Below are 11,140 nucleotides of genomic sequence, written 5' to 3'. Positions count from 1 at the left end.
GTTTTCTCGCACCGCTCGCACCGTGCGAGCTGCCTAGCATCTGGTGGCCGCGTTAACCAGGGGCGGACCCAGGGGGGGGGGGGGGGGGGGGGGGGGGGGGGCGACGGGGCCGGCCACCCCCCAGACAGTCTACTCCCCCCTCCCCTTTCCCCTCATCTAGGAAGGCAATTTTACCTAGTTGAACCCCCCCCGGTGCGCAGACGAAAGAATGGGAGAATAGTATCCTTACAAATTTTTTGCCCCCCCCCCCCCCCCCCCCCCCCCAAAAAGGGAGTTCTGGATCCACCCCTGTTGTTAACAAGCACAACGCAACGTTTGAATTGATCAAATTCAAACGCGAACACATCGAGGGGCGTGAAACAAAAATATTGTTTTGCACATTTCACTGGTGAATGCAGGTCTTGCTACTAGTTCAGACATTTGCGTCGGTTGCGGGCATAGCGCAGCGAACGTCGATTGAGGCAACCTGGACAACCATATGACTCGTGATTACTTCACGAAGCTACTTTATTCTCAACGGCGAACCAACGCCTCTACCATTGCAGTCATTTCAATAGCACTGAACATGACTGTCAAAACTAGGCATAAGAGGCAGGGTCTAGGACCATTCGTCAAAAGCCCATAAGAGGCAGGGTCTAGGACCATTCGTCAAAAGCCCATTCGCCGACAGACAACTGGTAGACGGACAATTCGTCGAATAAGACAGTTCGCACTAGGCGAATTAGTCGAACGGGAAACTTGTTGAAGCGGCCCGTTCATGTAAAAAATATTCATCGAAAGAACTACAACAATGTTGGAGTGATGAGCCTATAGCCGGTGACAGGTCAAGAACGAAGCGGAAGCTCCTCCCACCCCTTTCCTCTTTAGTGGAGCGAATGGTGGAGGGGAGGTCGCCTCCTCTGCAGCGTTCGATCTACAAAGTGGGAAGAGGTGGGGGGAGCGTCTATCCGGTGAGCTTAATTGTCCGGTGAGTTCCTGTCTGGGATTCGAGATCTTCTATGCTCAATGGCACTGCTTTGATGCCATTTTATTGAGAGAAACCGAAGATGTATCACAGCTGAAATTAGAACTGCTGAGGTACCCAGCGGATTGTATTGTCATAGGTTAGCACACTTTAGCACATGGCAGCCATTCTGCTTAAACAAAGCCCAGGGATCCTGCGCTCAAGCCTCACCCATATGACAAACTCAGGCTTTTGTAACGAGAGACAAATAGCCTTATGTGGAGTTTGGTGGTTCACTAAGTTCACAAAGCTCACGGTCTCGGGTTTTAAGACGGCTGGGAGCATTTTTGACTACGAACGTGCTATAGTCTATTGTTATTGTGTTTTTATTGAGGCAAAAAAAAAAAAGCTCACTGTTTTGAGGTTTTGCCAGGAGTGGTCACAGGCCACTGTTTTTGGAACTTGTAAGGGAGCACCCGAGAAACAAGAACAGTGTTTTTCGGCCTGGATAAATTAAATATTCACCGCGAAAAGCTCAAACTTCACGAGAATGTGATGCAAGCGGTTGGGATAGAACGCGGAAGTTTGAAAACGTTACGATATCTGAATAAAAAAAATGACAGAGAAAATGAATTTCTCTACGAGCCGACACGTCCACCTAAGCCTAATATCGTAAAAACAGAATTTGACATTGCGGACGATTTTGGGACTCATATCAAAGAAAAAAAAAACAAAAACAAAAAAACTTGTCAATGAAAGAGAATATTGTTTTCGTTCTTGGTGAGAAGTTTTTTTTTCCCCCGCTGGAAATAGATGCCACAGCTGGCGCCCACATATTAGGCTTATGTGACCCGATCCAAGCAATGTTATGTTGTCAAACTTCCGCGTTATATCCCAACCGCTAGCGTACATTCTCGTGGAGTTTGAGCTTTCTGTGATTTATAGTTTATTTACCTGGGCTGAAAAACACGGTCCTTTGGCTTACGTGATAAAGCAAACAATCATGTCATCGGTGCATCTTTTCAAGCGAAGTGCTCACGTTCGCTTGTGCCCCACTCACTGATAGTACAGCCATAGGTACAACCTCGGTACAATACTGATAAAGCTGGTGGCTCGAGCGTGTGGCTCCAACTTGGGGTTCATTCTCACGTCCTCTAACGAAAGTGAGACAATATAAATAAAAAAAAAAAGTGATTTTCATGTGCTCCCGCTAGCAACTTCTACACCGGCAGGGAGTTCTTTCACGCTCGAGGCTCGCGAAACGCCCGATTGCTATCGAAGGTAGGAAGCTCGCACTGGAGCGACCGCGTAGCCAGGACGGCCACCCACCCCAAGGCCCAAAGTCAGGGTTGAAGGACCCTGCTGCGTAGCGATGGAATTACGACCGATTTAATAAACCACTTCTTTAACGTAGACGCTGTAAGCACCCGATAGAGCAGCACCGCTTGCTCGACATTGAGTTGCTCATGCTCTTGTAAAATTATGTGCAAGACAGAAGCTTTAATTTTACTATAGGAAAACGACGAAAAATTCTGTAGCTGTTGTGCCCAGATGTCACCGTTCAGGAGGAATCTCAAGAAGGGCATAAGCGGCACAGCTGCTACAGCGGCACAGGCTACTCGTGGCTGGTGGTGGCTCTGTCTTGGCTTTACTCGGTTGGAGGCACCTATACGTGATCAGATGCTCACTACACTGATCAGTGGCTCACTACAATGCCTCGTTGTCAGCCGCTCGCGGCCTAGCCTCTCGAGTACTGTATGTTCTGAACTCTTTCCTTCAGGTGCCTTCCCGCGCCCCCGACCCTTCGTCTTTTCCGCAGGCCCACGCAGGCCCTGCGCTCCTTTTATTTTACGGGCGACCGCTTTTCTTTTTATTTACTTGACTCGTCTGTTCCCCTCACCAAGCTGATCAGCATGAGTTCGAGGTGGAAAAAGCCACGAACATTGCGAAAGGAATTTGATGAAATCGCAAGTAGGATTGCGGCCGCAAACGCTACGGCCGCCGCCGGAAGGTCCACCGCCGACGCCGCTTCAAGCGACTCTTCAAGGGACGCAACAAGCAGCGCTTCAAGCGATGACGAACCTTGCCCCGGCTCTTGTGGAAGCAGCACAACTGACGGAAGTGGAGCTGACCCTGCGACAGGCTGCGACCCAGCAGACGCGCTTGCATCTGAAGACGAGCCATGCAACGCAAGTTTCGAGGTCAGCGGAGCTACCTCGGAAGACTGTCCGCGCACGGCCACGGAGGAACTGGCTATCTTAGCGCGTCGTTTCAACTTCACACATGAAGCAGTGAATGAGACCGCTGCTGCGTTAAGGAGACTCGGCCACGACGTCCCTAAAGATGCCCGAACTATTCTCGGCACCGAGAGGAAGGCCCCGCTGGAGCAGGATGGAACTTTTATTCATTTTGGGCTGAAGAAAGGTATCGAGCAAGCCCTGCAAGGGAAAACAGTGCCACAGGAGCTTCTCCTCCAAGCAAACATTGATGGGCTCCCTCTTTATAAGAGTTGAAACATTGGCTTTTGGCCAATCCTTTGTCGCCTGACAAACTGTGGTGAAAGCACCCCTTTTGTTGTCAGTATGTTTTGCGACAGCGGCAAGCCTCCAGACCTCTCAAGTTTTCTTGACCCCTTCTTGAAGGAAATTCAAGAGATGACAGCCAACGGCTTCGTTTACAAGGGTTCGTGCCTAACCGTCCATTTAACAGCCGTCATATGCGATGCTCCTGCAAGGAGCTTTGTTAAGAAGGTCAAGGGCCATACTGGGTATCATGGCTGTGAGAGGTGCTGCCAGAAGGGTCGGCACATTGAGGGAAGGATGACATTCCCGGAACTTGAAGCACCAAAACGAACTGACAAGTCATTTCGTGACCAAGAGGACCCATTGCACCACGTGGGTGACTCGCCGTTCACTCTGCTGAAAAATGATATAATTTCACTTTTCCCCCTAGACTACATGCATCTAGTGTGTCTAGGTGTGATGCGCCGCCTGCTTCAAACGTGGGTTAGGGGGCGTGGATCGTTGAGGACCACGCAGAAAGAAAAACTCAACAGAAGACTAAAGTCGTGTGCCAAAGTATTCCCCCGACACTTCCAACGGAAGCCCAGAGGTGTGGACGAGGTCGACCGGTGGAAGGCAACAGAATTCCGGACCTTCCTCTTGTATGTTGGACCTGTTGTTCTGAGGGGCCTGCTTCCAGATCACCAGTACGAACATTTTCTCTTTTTGCATGTGGCCATAAGAATTCTTGCATCACCAGCTCACCACGTTGAGCATAACGCCTATGCCAGAGACCTGCTTCGTTTTTTTGTGCAGGAGTATGGCACCGTAGGACTTTACGGAGCACGGTTTTTAACCTACAATGTACACACATTGAGCCACCTTGCCGAGGAGTGCCTTGTCCACGGACCGCTTGACGCATTTAGTGCATTCCCTTTCGAGAGTTTTCTCGGAAAACTCAAGCCCCTGCTGCGAACACATAGCAACCCTTTGGCGCAAGTTAGCCGCAGGCTTTCTGAACATGCGGGAGCAACATGCTTCTCTGTTGCAAAACGAGTCACCCACACCATCAACAAAGGAGACTGCTACCTGATCAGGAAATCCCCAGTCATCGTTTTAGAGGTGTCTCAAAGCACGTGCGAAGTTGCTTCATTAACAAATGCTAGGAACTTTTTCGATGTTCCGATGAAATCATCTGCCCTAGACATTTTTAGAACCGATGGCCAGGACACTACAGTCAAGAGATTGCAGATCTCAGATGTTCATGGGTCCCAACAGTGTCTTCTTTTGCCCTCCAAGTCCGGCCATGTTGCCTTTCCACTCCTCCATATGCAGTAACTCCTTATCTTTCCCTCGTTTGTTGTTTTCGGCTGGCCAGAACTCTCTGCCGGACATTTGCTGAAACCTGTCGTAGAGGCTGTCGTCGGCTGTCTTGGTGGCTGCTTGGAAGTTCTTTCCCAGCAACGCGTGCATTGTTGCTGATCAGTGTGTGGGGGTGCAAGCTGCTTTTCTGCGGACATGGCTGTCTCCTCTTTTCTGGAGTCCGTACTGGTGCGTGGAACTGAGTGTTTGGCCTGTTCGGCTGCGACATTTGGCTGGCCAGAACTTTCTGCCGGACATTTGCTGAAACCTGTCGTAGAGGCTGTCGTCGGCTGTCTTGGTGGCTGCTTGGAAGTTCTTTCCCAGCAACGCGTGCATTGTTGCTGATCAGTGTGTGGGGGTGCAAGCTGCTTTTCTGCGGACATGGCTGTCTCCTCTTTTCTGGAGTCCGTACTGGTGCGTGGAACTGAGTGTTCGGCCTGTTCGGCTGCGACATTTGGCTGGCCAGAACTTTCTGCCGGACATTTGCTGAAACCTGTCGTAGAGGCTGTCGTCGGCTGTCTTGGTGGCTGCTTGGAAGTTCTTTCCCAGCAACGCGTGCGTGGTTGTTGATCAGTGTGTGGGGGTACAAGCTGCTTTTCTGCGGACATGGCTGTCTCTTCTTTTCTCAAGTCCGTACTGGTGCGTGGAACTGAGTGTTTGGCCTGTTCGGCTGCGACATTTGGCTGGCCAGAACTTTCTGCCGGACATTTGCTGAAACCTGTCGTAGAGGCTGTCGTCGGCTGTCTTGGTGGCTGCTTGGAAGTTCTCTCCCGGCAACGCGTGCGTGGTTGTTGATCAGTGTGTGGGGGTACAAGCTGCTTTTCTGCGGACATGGCTGTCTCCTCTTTTCTCAAGTCCGTACTGGTGCGTGGAACTGAGTGTTCGGCCTGTTCGGCTGCGACATTTGGCTGGCCAGAACTTTCTGCCGGACATTTGCTGAAACCTGTCGTAGAGGCTGTCGTCGGCTGTCTTGGTGGCTGCTTGGAAGTTCTTTCCCAGCAACGCGTGCGTGGTTGTTGATCAGTGTGTGGGGGTACAAGCTGCTTTTCTGCGGACATGGCTGTCTCCTCTTTTCTCAAGTCCGTACTGGTGCGTGGAACTGAGTGTTCGGCCTGTTCGGCTGCGACATTTGGCTGGCCAGAACTTTCTGCCAGACATTTGCTGAAACCTGTCGTAGAGGCTGTCGTCGGCTGTCTTGGTGGCTGCTTGGAAGTTCTCTCCCGGCAACGCGTGCGTGGTTGTTGATCAGTGTGTGGGGGTACAAGCTGCTTTTCTGCGGACATGGCTGTCTCCTCTTTTCTCAAGTCCGTACTGGTGCGTGGAACTGAGTGTTTGGCCTGTTCGGCTGCGACATTTGGCTGGCCAGAACTTTCTGCCGGACATTTGCTGAAACCTGTCGTAGAGGCTGTCGTCGGCTGTCTTGGTGGCTGCTTGGAAGTTCTCTCCCGGCAACGCGTGCGTGGTTGTTGATCAGTGTGTGGGGGTACAAGCTGCTTTTCTGCGGACATGGCTGTCTCCTCTTTTCTGGAGTCCGTACTGGTGCGTGGAACTGAGTGTTTGGCCTGTTCGGCTGCGACATTTGGCTGGCCAGAACTTTCTGCCGGACATTTGCTGAAACCTGTCGTAGAGGCTGTCGTCGGCTGTCTTGGTGGCTGCTTGGAAGTTCTTTCCCAGCAACGCGTGCATTGTTGCTGATCAGTGTGTGGGGGTGCAAGCTGCTTTTCTGCGGACATGGCTGTCTCCTCTTTTCTGGAGTCCGTACTGGTGCGTGGAACTGAGTGTTTGGCCTGTTCGGCTGCGACATTTGGCTGGCCAGAACTTTCTGCCGGACATTTGCTGAAACCTGTCGTAGAGGCTGTCGTCGGCTGTCTTGGTGGCTGCTTGGAAGTTCTTTCCCAGCAACGCGTGCATTGTTGCTGATCAGTGTGTGGGGGTGCAAGCTGCTTTTCTGCGGACATGGCTGTCTCCTCTTTTCTGGAGTCCGTACTGGTGCGTGGAACTGAGTGTTTGGCCTGTTCGGCTGCGACATTTGGCTGGCCAGAACTTTCTGCCGGACATTTGCTGAAACCTGTCGTAGAGGCTGTCGTCGGCTGTCTTGGTGGCTGCTTGGAAGTTCTTTCCCAGCAACGCGTGCATTGTTGCTGATCAGTGTGTGGGGGTGCAAGCTGCTTTTCTGCGGACATGGCTGTCTCCTCTTTTCTGGAGTCCGTACTGGTGCGTGGAACTGAGTGTTTGGCCTGTTCGGCTGCGACATTTGGCTGGCCAGAACTTTCTGCCGGACATTTGCTGAAACCTGTCGTAGAGGCTGTCGTCGGCTGTCTTGGTGGCTGCTTGGAAGTTCTTTCCCAGCAACGCGTGCATTGTTGCTGATCAGTGTGTGGGGGTGCAAGCTGCTTTTCTGCGGACATGGCTGTCTCCTCTTTTCTGGAGTCCGTACTGGTGCGTGGAACTGAGTGTTTGGCCTGTTCGGCTGCGACATTTGGCTGGCCAGAACTTTCTGCCGGACATTTGCTGAAACCTGTCGTAGAGGCTGTCGTCGGCTGTCTTGGTGGCTGCTTGGAAGTTCTTTCCCAGCAACGCGTGCATTGTTGCTGATCAGTGTGTGGGGGTGCAAGCTGCTTTTCTGCGGACATGGCTGTCTCCTCTTTTCTGGAGTCCGTACTGGTGCGTGGAACTGAGTGTTCGGCCTGTTCGGCTGCGACATTTGGCTGGCCAGAACTTTCTGCCGGACATTTGCTGAAACCTGTCGTAGAGGCTGTCGTCGGCTGTCTTGGTGGCTGCTTGGAAGTTCTTTCCCAGCAACGCGTGCATTGTTGCTGATCAGTGTGTGGGGGTGCAAGCTGCTTTTCTGCGGACATGGCTGTCTCCTCTTTTCTCAAGTCCGTACTGGTGCGTGGAACTGAGTGTTCGGCCTGTTCGGCTGCGACATTTGGCTGGCCAGAACTTTCTGCCGGACATTTGCTGAAACCTGTCGTAGAGGCTGTCGTCGGCTGTCTTGGTGGCTGCTTGGAAGTTCTCTCCCGGCAACGCGTGCGTGGTTGTTGATCAGTGTGTGGGGGTACAAGCTGCTTTTCTGCGGACATGGCTGTCTCCTCTTTTCTCAAGTCCGTACTGGTGCGTGGAACTGAGTGTTTGGCCTGTTCGGCTGCGACATTTGGCTGGCCAGAACTTTCTGCCGGACATTTGCTGAAACCTGTCGTAGAGGCTGTCGTCGGCTGTCTTGGTGGCTGCTTGGAAGTTCTCTCCCGGCAACGCGTGCGTGGTTGTTGATCAGTGTGTGGGGGTACAAGCTGCTTTTCTGCGGACATGGCTGTCTCCTCTTTTCTCAAGTCCGTACTGGTGCGTGGAACTGAGTGTTTGGCCTGTTCGGCTGCGACATTTGGCTGGCCAGAACTTTCTGCCGGACATTTGCTGAAACCTGTCGTAGAGGCTGTCGTCGGCTGTCTTGGTGGCTGCTTGGAAGTTCTCTCCCGGCAACGCGTGCGTGGTTGTTGATCAGTGTGTGGGGGTACAAGCTGCTTTTCTGCGGACATGGCTGTCTCCTCTTTTCTCAAGTCCGTACTGGTGCGTGGAACTGAGTGTTCGGCCTGTTCGGCTGCGACATTTGGCTGGCCAGAACTTTCTGCCGGACATTTGCTGAAACCTGTCGTAGAGGCTGTCGTCGGCTGTCTTGGTGGCTGCTTGGAAGTTCTTTCCCAGCAACGCGTGCGTGGTTGTTGATCAGTGTGTGGGGGTACAAGCTGCTTTTCTGCGGACATGGCTGTCTCCTCTTTTCTCAAGTCCGTACTGGTGCGTGGAACTGAGTGTTCGGCCTGTTCGGCTGCGACATTTGGCTGGCCAGAACTTTCTGCCGGACATTTGCTGAAACCTGTCGTAGAGGCTGTCGTCGGCTGTCTTGGTGGCTGCTTGGAAGTTCTTTCCCAGCAACGCGTGCGTGGTTGTTGATCAGTGTGTGGGGGTACAAGCTGCTTTTCTGCGGACATGGCTGTCTCCTCTTTTCTCAACTCCGTACTGGTGCGTGGAACTGAGTGTTTGGCCTGTTCGGCTGCGACATTTGGCTGGCCAGAACTTTGTGCCGGACATTTGCTGAAACCTGTCGTAGAGGCTGTTGTCGGCTGTCTTGGTGGCTGCTTGGAAGTTCTTTCCCAGCAACGCGTGCATTGTTGCTGATCAGTGTGTGGGGGTGCAAGCTGCTTTTCTGCGGACATGGCTGTCTCCTCTTTTCTCAAGTCCGTACTGGTGCGTGGAACTGAGTGTTCGGCCTGTTCGGCTGCGACATTTGGCTGGCCAGAACTTTCTGCCGGACATTTGCTGAAACCTGTCGTAGAGGCTGTCGTCGGCTGTCTTGGTGGCTGCTTGGAAGTTCTCTCCCGGCAACGCGTGCGTGGTTGTTGATCAGTGTGTGGGGGTACAAGCTGCTTTTCTGCGGACATGGCTGTCTCCTCTTTTCTCAAGTCCGTACTGGTGCGTGGAACTGAGTGTTCGGCCTGTTCGGCTGCGACATTTGGCTGGCCAGAACTTTCTGCCGGACATTTGCTGAAACCTGTCGTAGAGGCTGTCGTCGGCTGTCTTGGTGGCTGCTTGGAAGTTCTTTCCCAGCAACGCGTGCATTGTTGCTGATCAGTGTGTGGGGGTGCAAGCTGCTTTTCTGCGGACATGGCTGTCTCCTCTTTTCTCAAGTCCGTACTGGTGCGTGGAACTGAGTGTTCGGCCTGTTCGGCTGCGACATTTGGCTGGCCAGAACTTTCTGCCGGACATTTGCTGAAACCTGTCGTAGAGGCTGTCGTCGGCTGTCTTGGTGGCTGCTTGGAAGTTCTTTCCCAGCAACGCGTGCATTGTTGCTGATCAGTGTGTGGGGGTGCAAGCTGCTTTTCTGCGGACATGGCTGTCTCTTCTTTTCTCAAGTCCGTACTGGTGCGTGGAACTGAGTGTTTGGCCTGTTCGGCTGCGACATTTGGCTGGCCAGAACTTTCTGCCGGACATTTGCTGAAACCTGTCATAGAGGCTGTCGTCGGCTGTCTTGGTGGCTGCTTGGAAGTTCTCTCCCGGCAACGCGTGCGTGGTTGTTGTTCAGTATGTGGGGGTACAAGCTGCTTTCGTGTGGACATGGCTGTCTCCTCTTTTCTGGAGTCCGTACTGGTGCGTGGAACTGAGTGTTTGGCCTGTTCGGCTGCGACATTTGGCTGGCCAGAACTTTCTGCCGGACATTTGCTGAAACCTGTCGTAGAGGCTGTCGTCGGCTGTCTTGGTGGCTGCTTGGAAGTTCTCTCCCGGCAACGCGTGCGTGGTTGTTGATCAGTGTGTGGGGGTACAAGCTGCTTTTCTGCGGACATGGCTGTCTCCTCTTTTCTCAAGTCCGTACTGGTGCGTGGAACTGAGTGTTTGGCCTGTTCGGCTGCGACATTTGGCTGGCCAGAACTTTCTGCCGGACATTTGCTGAAACCTGTCGTAGAGGCTGTCGTCGGCTGTCTTGGTGGCTGCTTGGAAGTTCTCTCCCGGCAACGCGTGCGTGGTTGTTGATCAGTGTGTGGGGGTACAAGCTGCTTTTCTGCGGACATGGCTGTCTCCTCTTTTCTCAAGTCCGTACTGGTGCGTGGAACTGAGTGTTTGGCCTGTTCGGCTGCGACATTTGACTGGCCAGAACTTTCTGCCGGACATTTGCTGAAACCTGTCGTAGAGGCTGTCGTCGGCTGTCTTGGTGGCTGCTTGGAAGTTCTCTCCCGGCAACGCGTGCGTGGTTGTTGATCAGTGTGTGGGGGTACAAGCTGCTTTTCTGCGGACATGGCTGTCTCCTCTTTTCTCAAGTCCGTACTGGTGCGTGGAACTGAGTGTTTGGCCTGTTCGGCTGCGACATTTGGCTGGCCAGAACTTTCTGCCGGACATTTGCTGAAACCTGTCGTAGAGGCTGTCGTCGGCTGTCTTGGTGGCTGCTTGGAAGTTCTTTCCCAGCAACGCGTGCATTGTTGCTGATCAGTGTGTGGGGGTGCAAGCTGCTTTCGTGTGGACATGGCTGTCTCCTCTTTTCTGGAGTCCGTACTGGTGCGTGGAACTGAGTGTTTGGCCTGTTCGGCTGCGACATTTGGCTGGCCAGAACTTTCTGCCGGACATTTGCTGAAACCTGTCATAGAGGCTGTCGACGGCTGTGTTGGCGGCTGCTTGGAAGTTCTTTCCCGGCAACGCGTGCATGGTTGTTGATCAGTGTGTGGGTGTGCAAGCTGCTTTCATGCGGACGTGGCTGTCTCCTCTTTCCTCTGTGTGGAACTGAGTGTTGGGCCTGTTTGGCTGCAACATTTGGCTGGCAAGAACTTCCTGGTGGACATGTCCGCCAGAAAGA

At 52.9% G+C, this 11,140-nt stretch overlaps 1 protein-coding gene across 1 annotated transcript; it reads left to right on the top strand.

The window, feature by feature from the left end:
* The first annotated feature begins 3,525 nt into the window (after positions 1-3,525).
* Positions 3,526-4,885, top strand: LOC120847939. Its single transcript, XM_040219878.3, has one exon. It carries the CDS (start codon positions 3,526-3,528, stop codon positions 4,780-4,782), a length of 1,257 nt encoding a protein of 418 aa, XP_040075812.1. The 3' UTR covers positions 4,783-4,885.
* Positions 4,886-11,140: the final 6,255 nt, after the last annotated feature.

Source organism: Ixodes scapularis, unplaced genomic scaffold (assembly GCF_016920785.2).
Source record: "Ixodes scapularis isolate PalLabHiFi unplaced genomic scaffold, ASM1692078v2 PGA_scaffold1__304_contigs__length_218370807, whole genome shotgun sequence".
Classification (NCBI taxonomy): Eukaryota; Metazoa; Arthropoda; class Arachnida; order Ixodida; family Ixodidae; genus Ixodes; species Ixodes scapularis.
The sequence above is the reverse complement of the archived record's forward strand: the minus strand, read 5'-3'. Positions and strand labels throughout refer to the sequence as shown.